General features: G+C 40.4%; 1 protein-coding gene across 2 annotated transcripts in view; it reads left to right on the forward strand.

Annotated features, from left to right (window-relative positions):
• Positions 1 to 24,752, forward strand: part of LOC122563341 (lysine-specific demethylase 5B-like) — a 232,156-nt gene that overhangs the window by 82,763 nt on the left and 124,641 nt on the right. For both annotated transcript variants that reach the window (XM_043717092.2, XM_043717091.2), the window contains 3 exons: positions 9,944 to 10,106; positions 19,551 to 19,670; positions 20,307 to 20,501. In XM_043717092.2, the coding sequence (XP_043573027.1) occupies positions 9,944 to 10,106; positions 19,551 to 19,670; positions 20,307 to 20,501 (478 nt within the window). The remainder of the gene's footprint in view (positions 1 to 9,943; positions 10,107 to 19,550; positions 19,671 to 20,306; positions 20,502 to 24,752) is intronic.

Raw genomic sequence — 24,752 nt, forward strand, 5'->3', positions numbered from 1 at the left:
AGGCAATTATGATGCGATTCGACAAGATGTAGGATGTAAAAGATGGGGAAGAAAATTGCAGGGGATGGGCACAATTGAAATGTGGAGCTTATTCAAGGAACAGCTACTGCGTGTCCTTGTTAAATATTTACCTGTCAGGCAAGGAGGAAGTGGTTGAGCGAGGGAACTGTGGTTTACCAAAGAAGTTGAATCTCTTGTCAAGAGAAACAAGAAGGCTTATGTTTGGATGAGACGTGAAGGCTCAGTTAGGGGGCTTGAGAGTTACAAGCTAGCCAAGAAAGACCTAAAGAGAGAGCTAAGAGGAGCCAGGTGTGGACGAGAAGCATTTAGCAGATAAGGATCAAGGAAAACCCTCAAACTTTATAGGTATATCAGGAATAAAAGAATGACTAGAGAAAGATTTCGGGCCAATCAAAGATAGTAGTGGGAAACTGTGCGTGGAGTATGAGGAAATGTGGGAAGCGTTAAATGAATATTTTTCGTCAGTATTCACACTGGATAAAGACAATGTTGTTGAGGGGGATACTGAGATACAGGCTACGAGACTAGGTTGGATTGACGTTCACAAGGAGGTGTTAGCAATTCTGGTAAGTGTGAAGGTAGATGAGTCTCCTGGGCCGGATGGGATTCTCTGGGAAGCCAGGGAGGAGATTGCAGAGCCTTTGGCTTTGATCTTTGTCGTCATTGTCTTCAGGAGTGGTGCCAGAAGACTAGAGGATAGCAAATGTTGTTCCCTTGCTCAAGAAGGGGAGTAGAGACAACCCTGGTAATTATAGATCAGTGAGCCTTACTTTGGTAGTGGGTAACGTGTTGAGAAGTGTCATAAGAGATAGATAGGCTTTATAATGATCTAGAGAGGAATAAGTTGATTAAGGATAGTCAACATGGTTTTGTTAAGGGTAGGTCATGCCTCTCAAACTTTGTTGAGCTCGAGATGGTGACCAAACAGGTGGATGAGGGTAAAACGGTTGATGTGTACATGGATTTTAATGTTACCGAAGGTAGGCTATTGCACAAAATACGGAGGCATAGGATTGAAGGTGATTTAACAGTTTGGATCATAAATTTTCTAGCTGAAAGAAGACAGAGGGCGGTGGTTGATAGGAAATGTTCATCCTGGCGTTCAGTTACTATTGGTGTACCACAATAATGTATTTTGGAGCCACTGCTGTTTGTCATTTTTACACCTGGATGAAGGTGTAGAAGGATGGGTTACTGAATTTGCGGATGATACTAAGGTCAGTGGAGTTGTGGATAGCGCTGAAGGATGTTGTGGGTTACAGAGGAACATAGACAGGCTGCAGAGCTGGGCTGAGAGATGGCAAGTGGAGTTTTAATGTGGAAAAGTGTGAGGTGATTCACTTTGGAAGGAACAATAGGAATAAAGAATACTGGGCTAATGGTAAGATTCTTGGTAGTGTAGATGAGCAGAGCGATCTGTGTCCGTGTACATAGATCTCTGAAAGTTACCACCCAAGTTGACAGGGTTGTTAAGAAGACATACGGTGTATTAGTTTTTATAGGTTGAGTTTGAGAGCCATGAGGTCACGCTTCAGTTATACAAAACTCTGGTGTGGCCGCACTTTGAGTATTGCGTACAATTATGGTCATAGCAGGATGTGGAAACTTTGGAAAGGGTTCAGAGGAAATTTACTAGGATGTTGCTTGGTATGGAGGGATGTTTTTGTGAGGAAAAGCTGAGGGACTTGAGGCTGTATTTGTTAGTGAAGAAGGTTGAGAGGTGACTTTAAGACATAGAAGATAATCAGAGGATTAGATAGGATGGACAATAAGAGCCTTTTTCCTCCAATGGTGATGGCTAGCACAAGGGGGCATAGCTTTAAATTGATGGGTGAGAGGTGTAGGATGAATATCAGAGGTAGTTTTTGTACTCTGAAAGTAGTAGGGGGTGTGGAATGCCCTGCCTGCAGCAGTAGTAGTAGTGCCAACTTTAAGGGCATTTAAATGGTCATTCTTTAAATATATATGGATGAAAGTGGAATAGTGTAGGATAAATGGGCTTCAGATTGGTTACACAGATCAATGCAACATTAAGTGCCGAAGGGCCTATACTGTGCTGTAATGTTCTAAGTTTTAGTAGCTTTTAAAATATTAGAGAAATTTGAGGAGGGAAATCCTGTGTTAATCCTGTGTCAGCCTATACAGCTGTAAGTGAAAGAAATTGGGGTGATACGTGAACAGAATTGTAGAAGTGCAAGGTTTTGAGGGCTTGAAGGAAGGTTACAATAGTGAGTTGGGTGAGGCTATAACTAAATTGAAAACTTATTGAGGCTTTTAAAATCTGTTAGACCGGGACCAGTTTAAGTGAATGCACAGAATAGACTTTGCACTTGAGGATGTGCATAATAACTTTTGATGAACTCACAGGTTAGAAGTTGAAAGATGAGAGCATTGTAGTAACCAGGTCCACAGGTAGTAAAGTCCTAATCAAATATTCAGAAATTTTTCAGGGAGGCCACCTTACATCTTGACCAAGAAGAGATTTGACAATTCTGAAAGGCTCACCCAGTGCTATTTGCCTGACTGGCAAAAGTAGAGGTCGAAACCAGAATGTTGGAAATCAAAGGAATCATCAAACCAGTCCAAATTGTGGAATGGTTGTACCAGTTGTGAAGCCCGACGGATTGGTTTGCCTCTGTGCCGCAGAGATGGTGATCAATAATATATAGAAATAGGCAGACTTAGTGATTTCAAGGACTGGTTGTGCATTTTAAAATTAATTGCCAAGTGAGGTAAACTATTGCCAAGTTGAGGATAGTGGTTAGAAACAGGTTTTGTCCTGCTACTCTAAGACAAAGAGTTTGAATATCCCAAGATTTAATGGAAAGAAAAATTGCTGATTCAGTATTAGATGTTTATCAAAACATCCTGTGAAGCTAGACCCAAGTAGTCAAGAGAGTTGCTCTGATGCAGCGGTGTGATGTTCACATTAGTTACTCGGTAGATGCAAAATGATGTTATTGACAAGCAGCATTTCCAACTCCTTTATATATACTTAGGCTTTGAGGGAGCTTTTGACAAAGTTCCATATAAACGATTAAAAGCTGGAAAAAAAAAATATGCTGAATAAGAAATTGTTAATAAAAAAAAAGGACGCTTAATATTCTTGAGCTGTAAAGTAACAATGGAAAATGTTAGAAGTGTGCAGCAGGTCTATCAACTTCTGTAGTGCGAGAAGCAGTTTGCATTTCAGGTTGTTGCCTTTCATCAGAATTATGTTATCAACCTGAAGCCTTGCCTTTTTTCACATTTTCATCATTTGCATTTTGCTTTCCCTAGTCTGGAGAAGTTATTCAACTGAAGGCATGTGTTGAATAGAGCTCTGCAGAAGGTTTGTCCTTGACTTTGTTTCCAACTTGCACTTTGTTTTTGGGTCCAGACACCAAACCAAAACCTGAAGTACTTGTCAACAACACTAGAATACTAGAGGCAGAATACTAGAGAGAGAGTCAGCTAAAGATCTCTTGGATTTAGCTCAGTTTTACAACTGCATAACCAAGTGGCATATCAGAGTTTGGGTATAGTGATCAAATGCCAAAACCAGGCCGTGTGAAATTTTAAATCCAGTGTTAACCACTGCTAAAACAGCACTAACCAAAATACCACCTGTAACTAGGGTGCATAAAAGCATGGAGTGAGAAACAGAATTAAACCCTGGGGGTTTAATTTAGAAAGAGCATTTTGTCAGATGTCCTCTCATGTCATTTTCTCATCCAGTATTCTTTGGATATCATTTTGCCTTCCTTCTAACTTAAGAGGTGGAAATATTTGCTGCTGATCGTGCTGAACATTGCACAGTTGCACATCTCATAACAAATCATCTGTGCTGAAGGTCTGGACAGCATGCAAGTATGGGCTGATTAGTAGCAACTAATATTTGTGCCACAAAAGTGCCAGACAGTGACCACCTTCAACAAGAGACATAGAAATCTACAGCATAGAAGAATGCCACTCTGGTCCATTGTGTCTACACCAGTCAAAAACAAGCACCTAATGATTCTAATCCCATTTTCCAGCACTTGGCCCAGAGCCTTATATGTCTTGTGTCTTCGGTGCACATCTAAATACTACTAAAATGTTATGGAGGGTTTCTGCCTTTGCCATGTTTGCAGGCAGTGAGTTGCAGATTCCTACCACCCTCTGAATGAAAAAGTTTTCCTCACATCTCTAAACATTCTGCCCCTTGCCTGAAATCTGTGCCCCCAGTCATTGATCCCTCCATCAAGAGGAAAGCTTTCTTGCTGTTTACCTTCTTTATGCGCCTCAATGTTGAGAGAATCTAGCTACAAATCCTGCAGCTAATCCTGCAGGGATCCTCCTGAATCCCCAAGCTTGTCTACCAACTACAAGGCAAAAGTCAGGGGTGTGATGGAATACTCCCCACTGGCCTGGATGTGTACAGCTAACAATGTTCAAGAAGCTTTTTGGACAAAATATTCCAAACACACAACCAGTGTCATCTGGAATGAAAATGAGAACACCACCACCTGCACGTTGCCCTCCAAACTGCTCACCATACTGACTGGGCAGGTAAAGAAGTGTAGAAACCTGGTGTGCATACACCAAACGAATTGTTAACTGTTTAAGAAATCCACCTCTTTGCCAGCTAAGATTCTGCAAGAATTGCAGTGTTGTTAATGTTCCATGAATAAATTTTAAAAATAATCTGGAGCCAGGTATCAAAATAGTCTGTTTAAGGCTGATAAGCAGAAATTTGAGGGTTGAGAGTTTGGAACACTCTAGATGGTGGAAGATGAATCCTTGAGTATTTTTAAGGCAGAGATTCTTGGTAAGCATGGGGGTGAAGGTTATAGAGAATAGACAGGATTGTGGAGCCAAGATCTTAATATTGGATTAGGCTCAAAGGGCTAATGGGTCGACTCATACTTCTGATTCATATGTTTCATAAGTCTTAGGGAAACTAAATACTATATTTAGAATTTTTGTTTGATCAGTCTGGAGTACTGTTTAACATTTTGGTCTTTTTAACCAGTGGAAGGATAGCAGCCTCGGCTTATTGGCTGGATTTCTGGGATGAAATTGTTATGCTTGGAAAGAAAATATCATATGCCTATATATTAATGAAATGAGAGGTAAAACATAAAAGTTTTTTTGGGAAGCTGACTGGATGTTGCTGGGGCATCATTTTGCCTGACTAGGCAAACAATTGTTTGAGAGGAGGAAGGAGCAAGAGGGAGAATTGCAATGAGAAATTTCTCAACTCAAAGAACTTTGTCTTTGGAATCGTCTACCTTATGGCGGTGTGTGTGCTTACCGTTGAGCATGTTGAAGACTGGTCAATCGCTATATTGGTGTTTAGAGGATTGAGGGATAGGGAGTTCAGTTTGAATAGTGCAGCCATTAGGCTTACACTGGCAGAAGTTTGAAGGGATTGTTTTGAGAAGTTGAATTATTGTTCATTTATCATACTCTGTTGTGGTCAATCTGTCATTGGCTACCTTTTAAAAGTCCGTCAAATTGATAGTAAATGATTTATATTAGTGCAATTTCTGATCGTTGCTTACAGTGTAGAATTTGCTTGTTTCTGATATAACTTCTGATATAATATCCATTTGCACCAGTTTGCATTGGGTACCAGAGTTTTGGCATTGAAAGCAAGAATAGATTGAGTCTTGTGGTCTGTTGGTGACATCAGTTCTAGTTCCCAATGGAAGCCGTATGAGAAACCTCAAGAGTAAAATAATTTTCTCAGTTCTATATATTTATTTTCAACACCATTATAATGGCAGGTGTTGTGGGCAATCCATTATTTAATCTAGTCATTGTGATCCTCCACCTTCAAACTATTCATTCTCTCACTCGATCCTGTTCTTCTCCCTCCCACCTCTGTGTCTCTTCCTCTTTTCCTTCTTTCTCCTTACTTCCTTCTTTCTGCCTTCACTCCTTTCTTTCACTCTGTCTCTTCTTCCCTTGCTCTCCCTCTAGCTTTCCCTTTTTTTCTCCCACTCTAGTTTTTTCTTTCCCTGTTCATTGTTTCTCTCGCTCCCTCATTCTCTTGCAGTTTCTTCTTACACTTGCTTTCTCTTTTGCACTTGCACTTTCACACTCTAGTGCCCTCCCGCATGCCCACGCTGTCTTTTGCATTGTTTCTCTCACCATCATACAATTGTTTGCACTATTTTTTTCACGTGCATGCATTTCCTGTGCTCGCTCTATTTTCCATGTTGGTCTCTCGTAGACATTGTCTCTGTGCCTATCTCTGTCTTGTCAGCTTTGTGCATGCTCCACTTGCTTCCTTTCTGTAGTGAGGAACCATGATTCACTAATTCATACAATCATTGAGTTTGCACTGGCACAACTGCCATTAGAATTGTGCTAATCCCAATTTCATACACTTGTCCCATATCCCTGAATGTTATGATATATCAGGGGTGTTCATTCAAATGTTTTTTAAAGTTCATAAGGTTTCTGGCCTCTACTACCTACCAAGTCAGTGCATTCCAGATTCCCACCACCTGCTGAGTGAAAAAGATTTTTCCCAAATTCTCTCTGAATCTCCTGTCCCTTACCCTATAATTATATGCCCCCTCCTGATCGACCCCTCAACCAAGGAGAACAGCTGCTCTCTCTTTACCCTGTCCATATACATCCTAATGCTCCTATACACCTCAAACCCACCACCGTCATCTCTGCTCTAAAGTAAACAATCCAACAAGCCTTTGTAGTTCAGTTTCCTCATTCCAGGCAACATTCTGGTGGACTTGGTCTGTCTCCCCCTCAAGCGCTGTCACATCTTACTGTAGATGAGGTAACTAGAACGACCCACAGCTGTGACCTTTGTACAATTTGTACAACTCCAACATATTACCTCCTTGCTCTTAAACTCTATTCCACGACTTATGAAAGCAAGTGCTGTGCTGACTTCAGGGATCTCTGAATAGTTCCTTCTGTTCTTCTAAGCTACCCACTATACTGCCATCCGTTAAATACTCCCCTCATCTGGTTCCTTCTACTAAAGTGCATCACCTCACATTTGTCAGGGTTAACTACCGTCTGCCTCTTGTCTGCCCATCTGACCAACGCTGTATCTGAATTGTTCCCTTTGGACTTGCTAACAGTCCTGGTCCTCTTCCTCATCCAGTCCTGAATTCTCCTAGACATCCAGGGTTCTCTAAACTTATTCCTCCTACATTCCCTCCAAAGGGTACATGTTGGACCTATACTCTCCCCAGTCTTGACTTTTTTGAGGATGTAACTCTGAAGATGGACGAGGGAGATCCAGTGAATGTAGTGTACCTGGACTTGCAGAAAGTTTTTGATAAAGTCCCACACAGGAGGTTGGTGAGTAAACTTAGGGCGCATGGTATTGGGGGCAAAGTACTAGATTGGATTGAAAATTGGTTGGCTGATAGGAAACAAAGGGTAGTGATAAACGGCTCCATTTCGGAATGGCAGGCAGTGACCAGTGGAGTACCGCAGGGATCCGTGCTGGGACTGCAGCTTTTCACAATATATATTAATGATATAGAAGATGGTACCAGCAATAACATTAGCAAATTTGCTGATGATACAAAGCTGGGTGGCAGGGTGAAATGTGATGAGGATGTTAGGAGATTACAGGGTGACCTGGACAAGTTAGGTGAGTGGGCAGATGTATGGTTATCCACTTTGGTGGCAAGAACAGGAAGGCAGATCACTACCTCAATGGAATCAATTTAGGTAAAGGGGCAGTACAGAGAGATCTGGGTGTTCTTGTACACCAGTCAATGAAGGCAAGCATGCATGTACAGCAGGTAGTGAAGAAGGCTAATAGCATGCTGGCCTTCATAACAAGAGGAATTGAGTATAGAAGCAAAGAGGTTCTTCTGCAGCTGTACAGGGCCCTGGTGAGACCACACCTGGAGTACTGCGTGCAGTTCTGGTCTCCAAATTTGAGGAAAGACATTCTGGCTATTGAGGGAGTGCAGCGTTGGTTCACGAGGTCAATTCCTGGAATGGCGGGATTGCCTTACACTGAAAGACTGAAGCGACTGGGCTTGTATACCCTTGAGTTTAGAAGACTGAGAGGGGATCTGATTGAGACGTATAAGATTATTAAAGGATTGGACACTCTGGAGACAGGAAACATGTTTCTGCTGATGGGTGAGTGCTGAACCAGAGGACACAGCTTAAAAATACGGGATAGACCATTTAGGACAGAGATGAGGAGAAACCTCTTCACCCGGAGAGTGGTGGCTGTGTGGAATGCTCTGCTCCAGAGGGCAGTGGAGGCCCAGTCTCTGGATTCATTTAAGAAAGAGTTGGATAGAGCTCTCAAGGAGAGTGGAATCAAGGGTTATGGAGATAAGGCAGGAACAGGATACTGATTAAGGATGATCAGCCATGATCATATTGAATGGCGGTGCAGGCTCGAAGGGCAGAATGGCCTACTCCTGCACCTATTGTCTATTGTCTGTTGTCCTTTTTGAACCCCCCTCCCCCCAATTGCTTTGTGGTAGATTTATCCAGAAGGAGGTATTCCCAGTTAACTGTGGCCACATCCTGCTTCTATTTTAATAAAATCTGCCACCCCCAACCCCCCGTTCCAAATTCAAATCTATCTTTCGCAGGCCATTTTTTTTCCCTTGTCCAGAACAAGCTGGAACAATATTATATTTTGGTTGCTAAAGTGCTCCTCTGCTGCAACTTCGTATACTTGACCAGTGTCTTTCCCCAGAGCCCAGATCCAGCCCTACGCTATCCCTTATTGGGGTTTCTACATATTGATACAAAAAACTCCCCGGATACATTTCATGAAATCCACTCCCACTAAACCTTGAACACTATAAACTATGACTATCCCAATTTACTTTGGGAAAGTTGAAATCTAGGATAATTCAACAACTCTGAACTGTCGACATAGTTGCTCCTCTATTTCCTATAATATACTCCTACCAAAGTGGCTGCCCCCTTAATATTCCTAAGTTCTACCTACAAAGCCTCATTCTCAGACCTTTCTAGGATATTAGATGTCCTATTTGCAGTAATTGACTCCTTAACAATAATGCTACACTACCACCCTTTTTACAATCTCCCCTGTCTTGCCTAAAGATCCTAGACCCCGAATGTGGAGTTGCTGGTCCGGCCCTTCTCTTAACCATGTTTCTGTGATGGCAACAATGTTATACTACTTTGTGTCAATCCATGAACTCATCAGTCTTCAGCACTTTTAGCATTAAAAGTAAAGACCATCTGGACTTGTTTACTCTCAACACTCAACATAGCTGAACTCACTGTTGACTTGCTTCCTTTGCTGGAGCATGTGTCTGTATTTCATTGATATTCAGTGGCCTGTTAATTTGTTGTTTGCGATATGTTTAGGTTAGTTTGCAGATCTTGAGCTAGTATAATCCTGAATTATGAATACTTGTAAGCAATGCACACTAACAGCAGAAGCCATAAGAGTTGGAAAATTAAATAACTCATTACTGAAATCAGAAACAAATCACTTTGGGAATGAGTTTTTCTAATCACACGAACGTTTAATGTGTCAGACTGAGTAACCTGTAAGTGTTAGTCTTTCTTGATAAGTATTTCTATTCTCTTGTGACCTGTTTATTCTGATTTTTAAAAAACTATTTTATTTTTCAGCTTGCAGTTCTGAAGGGCTCTGCCTGTACCACTGCTTCATCATTTATCTCTACAGATATTGACAACTGAATATTGCAGATTTTAGTTTTAATATTTTTGGTAATGGGCCAGACCTGGTGTGCTCTTACATATAGCTAGTGCTATGAACATAGGATGTAAATTATATGTTGATCTTACAAAATTATTTTTTTAAACCCACTGCCACCTGTCAGTTATTTAATAAAACACTCCTGGTAGAGTTTGCTTTCATAGCTTTGATCAATTTTCCATAAACAGTAGTTTTTGATAATCTCAAGTTCATGGATTCTAACTTTCTTTTAAAACTAATTAGGGGAGAGCCTAAGACATGGTATGGAGCACCAGCATACGTGGCAGAACAGCTGGAGAGTGTTATGAAGAGATTGGCGCCAGAGCTGTTTGAATCCCAGCCTGACCTTCTGCATCAGCTGGTCACCATCATGAACCCTAACACTCTGATGGCTCACGGAGTGCCAGTACGTATTGCAGATCTCCTTGGAGCCCTGAGGCCATGATTGTAAACTTAGATTTTATATATTATTGAGGCATTACCGATAATGCAGCGAGCATTGGCCATTTAATGTAAAGCTTTAAAAAATAGATTTACAATGTGGACTTATTTGTTTGGCTAGTATAACTTGAGGATTTTTAAAAAAAAGTCATGGTGTTGGAAAACCCCAGTAAAGTTGAGAAAAGTAGCTTGACACCCTTTTTTTGAGAGCTACAGAATATTACACTATATTTTTATATCCATTGAACAAAATATGGTGGGTAATTTTCACTGCAATGCTTGCCTTGCATAATTTATTCTGTGGCCAGAGTAAATTACCTGACTGAATTACCATTCCCTTTGATATATTATTATACTATTTATTTGGGATTTACAAAGATGCTGCTGTTCCAGTATTTCAGATTATTTTGCACTTCCTTCTCTTTCCATCCCATCCCCAAATAGTGGCAATATTCAATAGTAAATACTCATTCCTTTTCTTTTATTAAAAATGAAAATGTTTTTCACAGCTTGCACCAGTATATTAAAAAGTGAAAAGCAAGAACACTTTATTGTACCACTATGTTTGAATAGTAGGGAAAATACCTGAAATTATCTGAGCTGCATTCTCCATGGTGTTCAGGTGCTCTGCAGACCCGTTTCTAAATAAGTTTCATTTTCCAAAACTAGTGACTGTACTTCAAAAAACTTTATTGGTTGTGAAGTGGTTTGGGATACTGCGGCTTAAAAAGGGATTACTAAATGTAAAGTTTAAAAGCTGTTTTTTTTTTAAAAAAAAAAGCACACATCTTTTGTTCTTTTGGGCTTTACTTTTGGCACTAATTTGTTCTTAGTATCTAATTTCTTTGCACTCCTAATTTGATTTATTTACCTCAACTCAGCTTTGGTGTTGCCACCCTTAAAATTTTGGATTGAACAATACAGATTTGCCAGTTGTTGACAATCAAGCTCACTGATGTACAATAATTTGAAGCAAAGCAAAATTGAAATAGAACGAGTGAATTATATCATTTTTGGTGTATAATCTTACCTATTCTCTATGCAAGGATATTTTGAAATTTGTATCCTTCAAGATTTGTGTGTGTAGTTGCCACAGTCTTGCCAGACCACGGGGGCTGCTCACTTATTAAAGAGGAGCGACTGGTGGTGATTTAACCTGAGGGTCACCACCAGTGGTTAGCACTGCTGCCTCACAGCGCCAGAGACCCGGGTTCAATTCCCGCCTCAGGCGACTGACGGTGGGGAGTTTGCACATTCTCCCCGTGTCTGCTTGGATTTCCTCCGGGTGCTCCGGTTTCCTCCCACAGTCCAAAGATGTGTAGGTCAGGTGAATTGGCCATGCTAAATTGTCCGTAGTGTTAGGTAAGGGGTAGATGTAGGGGTATGGGTGAGTTGCGCTTCGGCGGGTCGGTGTGGACTTGTTGGGCCGAAGGGTCTGTAAAGTAATCTAATCAATCTAATCTAAACCTCAGGCAAGGGAAGAGGTTGAGAAGGAGAGTCCTTCATGGTAACCTCAAACCGGTGATGGGAATTGAACCCACACTGTTGGCACCACACTGCTCTGTAAACCAACAATGCAGCCAACTGAGCTAAACTAAGTTCCCACTTTCAAGATTAAGATTAATCAACAGCCTCACGGCGCCAGTGACCCGGGTTCAATTCCCGCCTCTGGCAACTGTCTTTGTGGAGTTTGCACATTCTCCCAATGTCTGCATGTGTTTCCTCTGGGTACTCCGGTTTCCTCCCACAATCCAAAGATGTGCAGGTTAGGTGAATTGGCCATGCTAAATTGCCCGTAGTATTAGGTGTAGGGGAATGGGTCTGGGTGGGTTGCTCTTCGGAGGGTTGTTGTGGACTTGTCGGGCCGAAGGGCCTGTTCCACACTGTAGAGAATCTAATCCAATCTAAATGGTTGACACCATTTCCCATTTCATCTCAAGAGATCTTGTGCTCCTTTACAAAGCAGCCCAGTTTGGAGCTCTGCAGTATGCAGTCTGGCACCTGAACAAAGAAATAATAAAAATGTCGTTTTTTTTTAAACCTATCTATAGGTGGTGCAAAAATTGCACAGTAAACAATCTTTCAAAGCAGGCAGTATTACAAAATGAATTTCCAATGTTTTGATCACTTATTTTTGTTAATAAGTATTGCAAAATAAAGTAAATAATCTGATAACTAGTAGAAACATTATTTAATGCTATGGCTTAGATCAGGCTGCAATTGGTGTTTCATTTTTCTGGAATACTTGTGAATAAATTCATCTGCAACTTTTTAGAACTCTGGTAAAGCTTTAGTGAAATAGTTGTCACCTGATACTTGATTTAACCTATTGCATTGCCCCGTTTCCTCACATGTTGAAATATCCTGGGCCACCTCCAGGTTGGAGCTCATATTGTAGAAAAATCTGTAGAACTACTAGATACTCTATATTGAAACTTTAATATCCACGTGATGTGAGATGGACAGCTAATATTTAAAAAGGTCTTTTTAATTTGCTGCATAAATTACGCATTATCCAAATAGCTAGAACATATCTTCCCCAACCCTTGCTTTTAAACTTACATTTGTCAACAAAGCTTTCCTTAAGCATTTGGTTGTCTCCTTGTCAAAAGGCTTGAACAGTGGAGACTAGATTTGAAATTTGATCAATTGCATTTCTGCATCCAATTATGTAGCAATGTATTTGGACAATGGTGTTTTTGCTGTATTCAATCTTGAATTTTAAAACTGAAGACACTCCCAAGCTCTTTTTGAAAGATGGCTAGATCAGTAATCTTGAGATTTATTGAACAAATTAGATATTACTTGAACCTCGGCCACAGATAGGGAAACTATTGCCACTTGTGCCCTTTGCTTTTAAAGTACAGTATATAATTTGTTCATTGTCTATTCAGAAGTACACCTGTTATACACTATTGGACTTCCTGAACTGCACATGTTCATTGAAGCTCGTGGATTTGATGGATCCCTAATGATATTGGAATGCAGGACTCAAGGAAAGGACATGTTGATTCCCAGTCACTTGTTTCAACTATAATATATTGCTTCCAAATTAAAGTCTTGTATCTATATTTCAACATTATCAGAGACTTTTTTAGAATTTAGTAGTTCTGTTTAACTTGGAAGCATGCAAATGTAGAGCACAAAGAATTACAACTGATCAATTCCAGTTTCTTAGGGTCCTCACATTATGCAACAACTAATCACTAGGGACTGTTATCCAATTTACTTGAATTTTGTTGATGTAAAATGCCTTCCACTGGGAAGTTGTCATTCTGTGAGTTCTTCATGCCTCTTTACAAAAAGTTATAATTGTCTGATTTAATGCCTCTCAAACTGAAACTGTATTCAGTCCCTCTCCATCCCTGTCCATGCCATTGGTTTATTTGATGCTTAAAAATATGACTCCATTATGTATAGAATTCTATTTCACACCACCACAGGAGTTTGAAATCTCCATGTTATTTCAGTATTTCCTTGTCTATAAACAAGACATAGCTCTTTTAGTCAGCAGCAAGTGTATAATCTGTATTTCCTCTAATTGTATTATTTCTTACCTAAACTTTCCTTCTGTTTTTCTTCCTTCGAACGTCCTTGTGTTATTTCAACTTTGTCCAGTGTGCTCTTCATTTTTCCTGTTGCTGCCATTAACTCTCAACACCTATTCCAATCTGTCACTACTAGACTGCCTGCACTCTAAAAATTTAAATTGCCTTTGTTGTAGCAGGCATCTTTTGCTACATAAGGAACGGTAATTCTAACTGTTCTATTTGCCCTTCTTGCTAATCTTTATGCCCACCAGATCCAGTGGAGGTTGTTCTTGCTAAAGTCTTTCAGATTCCAATTGTTTCACCTATATCTGTCACTTTGGACAATGACAGTGAATCGAGAATCACTTTCTCCTGTTCTTTCACAATGTATGTCTGTTTGTCATTGCCATCATCTGCCTTTATTGTGGATGATATTATGAATTTGACAGAAATTTGTATTACAGATGATGACATCATCACTCTCTGCCTGATTTTTATTTCACATTCACTGTCAAAACCATGTGATGGCATGATGAACCACATCATGACATCAACTACCGATCACACAATATGGTGCTTTTTTACAAAATGTCCTATCCTCACCAATTAGTTATCCTTTTGTCCTTCATTCTACTGCTTTAAGCCCTTTATAAAGTACGTTGCCTTTGAGCCGAATTTGTAATTTTAAACTTCCTCACTCATAATTCGGAATTTTCTCAGTCTTGTGAAGAAACTCCTTGATCTTGGTGAATTTGATTTTCTCTGATTTCGTGCCCTTCTATCTTTTAATTGTTATATTCATATCAACTATTATTCTTGCACACAACAACTCTGCCTCACAATTGCTGTCTGAAAATCAGTTAATGATATTGGTCTCCACAGCTGTCTATATTTTACACTAAACTAGACTTTATGCCGATCCCACTTCTTGCAACTGCTTTTGGAATACAGTCTCCCAGGTCCAGTTGCCACAATAAAATACAGCTGTTGATTGTCTTAGTCACCCCTTCAGTTCCATCTTTAATACTCAAATTCCTGGTGAAGACTTTACTCTCTCCCATTCTGGGAATTATTCTTCTTCCCTCATGAACTTTACTCCCTTGAGTATATCCTGCATGCAATTAGTTTTTTTTTTGTGAAAATGAATAATTTTGTTGTTACTGTTTTTCTCATGGTAAAAATACACGTAAGATACAGTGAAAAACTTTTCCACTGTCGTCATAGTCTGGCGCAATTTGAGGTCTTTAATGTTGAAACATAGCATAAAAGGCTGTAATTTGGAAACAATATATTAGTCAAAACAAGTGTGACTGGGAACCGTTGTCTGAAACATTTTAAGAATAATAAAAATAAATAGAAAGATATAGCTTGGAGACTCTATCAGACCTGAGCCACCTCATCATTGAACCACTGCCATCCCTCCACTGCCTCGCTGACATCTACACCAGACCTGACCAACAGTGAAATCATCTCTCTTCAGCACCATCTTTTGCCACTGAGCCGGTGCTCCTCCACCACCACCTCTGTGCCAGACCCACCAACGCCAAAGTTGCATCTGTCACCACTTGGCCTACCTTGTCAATGTCATAGTAATGCCCTTTTACCACCGCTTCACCATTGCCAGTGCTAGACCCAACCGATGAAGTTGCTGCTCTTGAGGTGCCGTCTTTTGCCAGTGGGCCTACTTTTGATGTTGCCGCCACCGGTGTCCTAGCTACCGATTCTGATAAGAGGTCTTGTGCTCACCCTGGAAAAGTAAGGCTCACTCGTTGCTGCTTCAGTCTGCACGAGGTTCGCTCACTGCCATCACTGAGATCCCTCTGCACTGCTGATGCCATCCAATCTCAAGTCAAGAGGTAAAAGAAGAGGTTGGATTAGACAAGTTCCAGCACTGGGTGCCTACTTTGCTTTTATCTGTTGGTATCAAACTCAGTCTTGTTTTGCTCTACCAGACCATTGACAGCTCCATGGCAGTGATTAACCTTTGACTTTTTTCCATTAGCAGTCAGTCCATTGCTCTTCACTGCAGTCTTCTGTGTCTTTATTTTCAACAATAAGGAGCTCATAGACCTCGTCATTGTTACAGTTTAATAAAGGCATTCATTCGCTTTTGCCTTACTCCAAAACAATGTCATTCTATCTTCCCATCTGCCTTCTTTGGGCTCAACTTATCCAGAAGATTTGACTTTTTTTGCTATGCCCATATATCCACTTAAGTGACTCATGATGAAAATAATTCCTTTTCCTCAGATATTCCACCCTTCCATCTGTCCATTTTTTAATTTGTACATGGAGTGCGGAGTTAACATTCTATTACCCATTTCCTAATTGCCCTTGTGCATGTGGTGATCTGCATTGTCAACTCCCTGCAATCAGGATTTTATTTTGTGGGTATATCCAAAGTGCTTGCTTACTTAAATCTTCTGCCAGTTAAATAGTTGGCTCACATTGTAGACTTAATTGTATAATAGTCCAGATTTCCTCCTTGGAAGGACATTAAGGAATCAAATGGGTTTTTAAACCATAATTTGATAGCTTAAAGATCATCATTACTAATAAGAATTTTTTTAAAATTCCAGAGTTATTCATGAAATTAATTCAAATACCCTTAGCTGCTGTGGTGAGCTGAATGCTGATCTCTACAGAATTAGTCCAGGCACCTGGATTACCAATCTAGTAAAATAAGTGTGATGATTCTGTTTTTAGTGAAATGACCAGCATTTTGGCCCCCCTGAAAAAACTCTTGAACTCCTCTATCCTGGTAAATGAAAGCCATGCCTCCAACTTTATTTTGCTGAAGTTTCTTGAAAATATAGTCATCAGTTTACATCTATATCAGTCTTTCTTACAACCCCTGTATATAACTCAACAGAAATCTGTTTTCTGTTACTGAAGTAGCCTCATTAAAATGGCACATACGTTTGTTAATCGCTGGCAATCTCAGTATCTTTAGCACTGCTAGTTGTTCTTTAGACCAGTGATACTTGATTATTTTTATCAATCCATTCATTAATATATCATTTCCAGCTATTGATTCTGACACTAACACCGAAGTCAACAGCTTTTCTTGACTCCTTACATACTGGCAATTATTCCATTATGTTCCTGGCTTGTTGCCTTGTAAATGCTGGACAGATGGTGAGCTGCAATATTCCCAGCCTCCCACTTACTCTTCTGACAACAGTATTTATCTGGTTGGTTCAGTTAAGGTTCTGGTCAATGGTGGCAGATTCCACTATGGTAATACCATTAAAGGTAAAGAGGGAATAGTTGGATGCTCATATGTTGGAGCTTCTTATTGCTTGGTGTTGCATAATTATTGCATAATTTTCCTATGTATCAGTGGAATCTAATTGAGGTCTTATTGCAGATGGGCATAGACTGGTTCATAATGTGAGAAGTTGAGAATGGTATTCAACACTTTACAATTATCAGCAAAAACATCATTCCTGACCTTTTATGAGCAAAAGATATTTGAGGAAACGGATGAAAATTGTTGGATCGAGGATGCTGCTCTTGAGGAATTCCTGCATTGTGCTGTGGCTGAGTTGACTAGCCTCCAACAAGCACAACAATCGTTCTTCGTGCTCGATTGACTCCCAACTTGGGAGTGTTGTTCCCCATTGTCTTCAATTATGCTGGAGTTTCTTCATGCTTCACTCATCCATACATTGCCTTGATGCCAAAGAATTGCCACTATTACTTTATCTCTAGAATTTTAGTATTTTTATTTCCTAGTTCTCTGAGTCTGAGTTTGATTGCCAGTTTAGTTCTGCCAGGCCCATTGATAAGCAGTTTCTTGTGGAGTAAGTATTATTTTAATTGCTTTATAAATGGCACTGTTTTTGACTGAACTAGGGTGATGAGGTGGCCATTAGCTGAATTGGGTTTACCCTTTTGGTGCTTGTTGACAAGACATGGTATAAATGCGTTTGTATCTGTATTAAAGCAACTTGGCTAAGTGTGTGGCTAGATTTTCTTCGGATGTGGGAGTTGCTAGCTAGACCAACATTTTGCCCATCCCATAGCCCTTGAAGTAGTGGTGATGGTGATGTCACCAGTATACCCAGCTGAGTTTCTGCTTGTGTCCCTTCTATTTGTCCTTCTCAAGTTAGCCTAATATAAAAAAGTGGAGCTACTTTCTTGTCTAGCTTTCAAATTTAATTTGGCACATTGTAACCAGTAACTAGCCTGGGACTGATCCCAAGCAGACCCAGTTGCTTTGCAAGTTCCATCTCAATGTACAATCACCCTTGGCCTCAGGTTTCTACCACTTTTGGTTCCTATAATGTGTCAACCTTGTAAATTACTCTTTGTCTGTGGCACTTGCTGCCTCAATCTAACTAATTGGGTACTACTAACATTTGGAGAGTCTCTTGTTTGTTCATTCTATCACAGATTGTCCAGTGGTGTTTGTGTATTGAGATAAAATAATGGAAAATTTCCAGCTTGTACCAAATGCCTGCTTTGACTCTACTGTTTTGCTAACCAAAGCAGAAATAAAACCTTACATGTGCAATATTAATTTGCATATGCATTCATGAGTGACTAGTCTTGTTAAATAAAAGAATAAATCCAGTTTTGTTTTAAACTGGTCTACTTTATACTAGGCCAATAATATCTATTGGCCCAGCTACAATTTCAGTAGTTACAATACCTTCCATATATAAGGCAGTACTGGCAAGTATGGCGATTTTTTAACTTGATTAAATATGCCAGTAAAATACAGTATTGGTATTTATTTATAATGTGGTTTGATGCAGTAACTAGACTTGAGTTGTACTGTATTTCAATGTCCCTCACTCTCCGCATTCTTCCTCTTTTTTGCTTTTTTTTTAACTTTTGTAAACATTTGCCTCCTTTGTGTGCGTAAGCCTGTCCATCCGTTTGTCTACTAATCTTCCTCTCCATTGCTGCTCACTTCTATTTATATTCAGCTCTTAATAAAGATATTTTTGAATTTCCTCCTGTTTCCAATATGCTTTTGCTTTGCATTTTGTCTTCCTCAGCAGTTACTTTGTAAAGTAGCTTTTTACAGCTATCCTAGTAATTGTTTTTGAATCTTCTAAGTGTGGCTGCTATGTACCTATACTGCTTTTTTTTTATCCATTCACATTGCTCTTGAAGATTATGGTGCGCCACATTCTTGAATGCAGTTGAGTGACATGCTGACTTTTTGCGGATACTTTAAGAAACAAATGAATTATTTTTGATCTGAATTTGAATGCAGGCCAGCCAGGGTATGAATGACAGTTTTCATGAAAGAACATTGGTAAACCCAGGTTTTGATAACAAATGGTAGTTTTATGGTTATTATTAACTTTTTTTCAGATACATTTATTTAACAGAATTTAATAATTCTCAATCCGTTCTACAAATAAAAATAACTTGCATATTTAAGTTTGGTTTATTTATCTCATAGCTTGTAGATTTGGCATTATAAGGCATTCTGAGTTAGTGGTAAATTTTGTTTTTCAGAAATGTGTATACATGTGACTTATAACATTGTTGACTGAACTTAACATCACAAAAAGAGTACCAACCATAAAGTAGCTACATGTTGTGATGAATACTTGATTAATTGCCAGAATATATTTGTGGCTTTTGAAATAACATTTGAAATTTTGTACAAACTGAATATATGAAGCTGAATTGATATTACAGTAGAAATATTTTCAGTCATGCAGGATTTAGTGGAAAACATTGTTCCTTTAACTTTTTCCTACATATTGGGCTTTAACTTATACAATGTTTGTTTTGGAAATTACTTCTGTAAAGAGCATTAACCCTGAAAACATTATAAGCATGAATCTGGTTGGCAGTGTCCTTCAGAGTTGATTGTTGTCTGTTGAAATTGATTAATTTTTTTCTCACTGTAGGTTTATAGAACTAATCAGTGTGCAGGGGAGTTTGTCATCACATTCCCCAGAGCCTATCACAGTGGTTTTAACCAGGGCTTCAACTTTGCCGAAGCTGTGAATTTCTGCACAATGGACTGGGTAAGTGCAAACTTTGCACTTATGGACGAATATTTGGGGCAGCATTGCAGCTCAGTGGTTAGCACTGCTGTCTCTCAGCAAGAGGAGCCTGGGTTCAATTCTAGCCTCGAGTGACAGTCTGTGTGGAGTTTGCACGTTCTCCCTGTTTCTGCAGGGGTTTGTTCCCGTAGGTAAGGTGGATTGACTAAATTGCCCATAGTGTCGAGGGATGTGCAGGTTATACGGGTTAGCCATGGGACATGCAGGGTTACAGGGATAGGATAGGAGGGTGGGTCTGGGTGCAGTGCTCTTTTGGAGGATCGGTGTGGAATGACCTGCTTCCACATGAGGGATTTTATGAAATCTTATGAAATGCAAGCGTCTCTGAGTCTTCATATGGAGCGAAAGGTAATTTCAAGTTTAAAGACTAGATCCATAACTAAATTGAATATATTTGTTACCATATCAGCAAGAGGTTAATTTATAAAATGAGCAGAAATGCTTTTGGAGTTTGCACATGTTAGCATTTATAGTGAACATCAATGTGTGGCCCAAAACGTTGTCCTCCTTTCTACACTTGCCAACGGAACTTTAAAAATGTGTTCTCAAATTGCTTTTTAAAAAATGTCCTGCTTGCTAAGTGTCTTCATCTTGCAGCTACCAATGGGTCGACAGTGTGTGGAACATTATCGTCTCCTGAATCGTTACTGTGTTTTCTCTCATGATGAAATGATTTGTAAGATGGCATCCAAGTCTAAGGATTTGGATGTTGTTTTAGCATCTGCTGTCTATAAGGATATGGTCATTATGATAGAGGAAGAGAAGAAATTGCGGGAAGCTGTTCGTAAAATGGTGAGTACTGCAGAAATTAAATATTTGTGTAACAAAATCTCCACTCATTATATTTTCTGTCAGAAGTACTGTTCACCTTTATGTCAACATTGTTTACTCCTGTTGTTATATTAGTCTCCAGGCTGAGTCCCTGTATGGTTTGTCACCTGCAAGCTCAAATGCTCATTGGTGCTCTGCCATATGGTACCTGTACTACATGGCAGAGCACCCTTTAAGTCCATCTTGTGCAAAACTTCTATCTCTACTCAAATACCAGTCAATTACAGTTGCGCTCTCACTAACTTAACATGGTTCACTACTTGCCCAGGTACATTAAATACAAAGCCATTGCAATTTACTTTTTAGGACTTGACCCCAATCTGTTAAAGTCAAATGATAGAGTTCTGGGCATTTATGCAGGTCTGGATTAACCAGTTTTCATTTTCCATTGAAATGCCGAAGGCATAGATAGGACTATCTGTTTTGAACATATGAGCTGCTGGAAGCTAAATTTTAAAAGCAGAACCTCAAAAATATTATTAATCTCTGGACTATTACTTGTTCCATCTACAAAGTGGCGTAAGTAAATACAATTAGAAAAGTGATTGCTTGATCCAAAAGCTGGTGTGGAGAAATGGGTTTTGATACTTTGGGTAAAAACAGAAAGTGCTGGAGAAACTGAGCAGGTCTGGCAGTATCTGGAGACTGAAACCAAGTTAGTTTTGAATCTTGTGACTTTTTTAATGGAATTGATTAGGGCTGAGAAATTACAGTATTTACTTGATTCAGAAGAAATCATTGATGAAGCAGGTGAAGATTGTTGGGATTTGGGCTGAGTGAACTGAATAGAATTTTACGATTTAAAGACCCATTTTTAATTTTCTGTGTGTTTAATTCTGGGCTAAAATGAATGAAGTCTTTTTAAAAAAAACTCAAAGATGGATGCCGTAAGTTTTTTAAGACAAGCTGATACTGGTTGTAATCATCATTGCAGCTGCTCATTCAAGCAGTAATTGATTGAAGGATTACATATGGATGGAATTTTGGTTCGCAACAGGAAGTTGATTGGCCTGTTGTTTAACGACAGGTTATCAAAGACAGCAGGGAGAAAGTGAGGTCTGCAGATGCTGGCGATCAGAGTAGAGAGCGTGTTGCTGGAAAAGCGCAGCAGGCCATGCAGCATCCGAGGAGCAGGAGAATTGATGTTTCGGGCAGGAGCCCTTCATGAGGAATGAGGCTGGGAGCCTCTGGTGGAGAGATAAATGGGAGGGGGTGGGGCTGGGGAGAAGGTTGCTAAGAGTGCACTAGGTGAATGGCGGTGGGGTTAAAGGTGATAGGTCAGGGAGGAGGGTGGAGCGGATAGGTGGGAAGGAAGATTGACAGTTGGGACAGGTCATGAGCACGGCGCTGAGCTGGTAGGTTGGAACTGGGATAGGGTGAGGGGGTGGTGGGGAGGGAATGAGGAAACTAGTGAAGTCCACATTGATGTCCTGGGGCATTAAAGACAGCAGTTTACTGCCTGTCAACTACTATGTGATTAGTTCTTGAGAAAGGAACAACTTGGCCTGTGAACATGATACAGGGAAGCTATTTAGATACTGTAAACCTGCTCTGTCTATTCACTGCAGTAAATCATCTTAAGCCCAAAGAAACTGTTTGTTTTCCCTTCAGTTCTTGTTACTTGTGACTTTAGAGTTGAGAGTGTGGTGCTGGAAAAGCACAGCAGTTCAGCCAGCGTCTGAGGAGCAGGAAAATTGATGTTTTGGGCAAAAGCCCTTCATCAGGAATGAGGCTAGGAGCTTCGGAGGTGGAGAGATAAATTGGAGGGGGAAGGGAGAGTGCAGTAGGTGGATGGAGGTTGGGGTAATGGTGATAGGTCAGAGGGGAGGGTAGAGTGGATAGGTGGGAAGGAAGATGGACAGGTCCTGAGGATGGTGCTGAGCTGGAAGGTTGGAACTGGGATAAGGTGGGGGGAGGGAAAGCGAATGAGGAAACTGGTGAAATCCACATTGACTCCACGGGGTTGGCGGAAGATGAGACGTTCTTCCTCCAGGCGCAGGTCATAAGGGATTGGGGATGGCGGGCCCCGGATCTGCATGTCCTTGGTGGAGTGACAGGGCTGTGCGGTTGGTTGGTGCGCATGTGCCAGAGATGTTCTTTGATGCGCTCTGTGAGTAGGCGTCATGTCTCCCCAATATAGAGGAGCCTGCATCAGTAGCAATGGATACAGTAAATGACGTGTGTGGAAGTGCAGGTGAAACCTTGGATAGGGAAGGCTCCTTTGGGGCTTTAAGGTGAGGGGAGGTGTTGGAGGTGTGGGCACAGGTTTTGTAATTTCTGCGGTGGCAAGGGAAGGTGTCAGGAGGGGAGGGTGGGTTGTTGGGGGGTGTGGACCTGACTAGGTAGTCATGGACGGAATGATCTTTACGGAAAGCAGATAGGGGTGGGGAGAGAAGTATATCACTGGTGGGGTCCGTTTGTAGGTGGCAGTAATGGTGGAGGATGATGCATGGTGGTTGGTGGGGTGGAAGGTGAGGATCAGGGAGTTCTGTCCTTGTGATTGGAGGAGTGGGGTTCGAGGGCGGAGGTGCAGGAAGTAGATGAGAGATGTGCTGGAGGGCATCATCAACCACGTGGAAGGGGAAATTTCGGCCTTTATAAAGGAGGCCATCTGGTGTGTTCTGTGGTGGAACTGGTCCTCCTGGGAGCAGATGCAGTGAAATTGGGAATAAGGGGATAGCATTTTTGCAGGAGGCAGGGTGGGTGGAGGTGTAATCCAGGCGACTGTGAGAGTGGGTTTGTAGAAGATGTCAATGTTGAGTCTGTCATCAACTTTACAAACACGACCTTAAATTAACCTGGACCATCTCCGACACCTCCCTCCCCTTCCCGGACCCCTCCATCTCCAAAAACTGTGACTGACTCAACACTGACGTTTTCTACAAACCTACAGACTCTCATAGCTACCTGGATTACACCTTCTCCCACCTTGCCTCCTGTGAAAATGCTATCCCTTATTCTCAATTTCTCTGCCACCGCCGCACCTGGAATAGGTTCTGGGACCAGAGCATTAACCATAATTCAATCACAAAAAGTCGCAGTAATGCCACAAGCAGATGTTAGGGTAGCTAAAACACTACTAAAGAATGAGAATAGTTCAAAAGAAGTGTTTGGTATGTCCTTGTGAATGGGGTCTCAGGAAGCAGATCTAGTGTTAATTAAGTACAGACAGATCTCATTGAAGCTAACGCAGAAGGAGTTAGTGTTAATATATTGAAAATTGAATTCAGATGAACACCTGCATACATCCTTAGATATTGTCAGGAAATATTGAGAACAGCGCATGAACTTCCGATGGCAGACTATAAAGAAATATGGAAAATGTGGCATTTTGCATGGTCAAGACTTCATAAACGTAACAGCGAAACTGTCAGATGATAGGAACACCTCAATCAAATCAGCACCTTTGATACCCACATTTAATTTTGCAGAATCATTCAATCCGGAATTACTAGATTGTGTCCAAAGAGAAGAAGAATACCATTATATGCTTACAATTATGTACGTGCCAACCCAATTGCCAGAAGCTATTCCTTTTAAGGACAGCTATAATTAGTGGTGATGGATATTTTGGAAGTTTTTAAAAAAAATTGTTTTGGGCTACAGATTAAAAGAAATCTAATCAGCGTTCTAACTTAGTCTAACATTTTTCGTTAAATCATTCGCAGTTTAGATATTGAAGTCAACTATGTATCATGCAAAATCACTGATACCATTGCACTCTCAAAACCATGATTAAAACATACTGACACGAATACCAACAGGATTGGGACAAAGATTCGATTTCTTTTATTATTTGTTACCAGAGATTCTCCAAATTAATCTACTGGGTTTTAGCCCATTTGTCTTGCTTTAGAAGAGGTCCATTAAAATTTATTCGGGGAGTTCTTGAACCAGAAAAAAATGAATCCTGAATTACACTTCTATCTTTCTAGAAAGATTTTCTGGTGCATGTAGAGTTGCAGATGAACATGTGAAAGTTTCACAGATGAAAATGAATGAATGGGCAGATAAACATTCTATGTAGAATTATAGAGCTGTACAAACTGGAAACAGACCTGTTGATCCAACTCATCTATGCCAACCAGATATCCTATACTTAGTCTCATTTGCCAGCATTTGGCCCATATCCCTCCAAACCCTTCCTATTCATATACCATCTTTTTAAATGTTGTAATTTTACCAGCCTCCACCACTTCCACTGGCAGCTAA

Source organism: Chiloscyllium plagiosum, unplaced genomic scaffold (genome assembly GCF_037043375.1).
Source record: "Chiloscyllium plagiosum isolate Xiang-an unplaced genomic scaffold, Cpla_swu_hap1 HiC_scaffold_26, whole genome shotgun sequence".
Lineage (NCBI taxonomy): Eukaryota > Metazoa > Chordata > Chondrichthyes > Orectolobiformes > Hemiscylliidae > Chiloscyllium > Chiloscyllium plagiosum.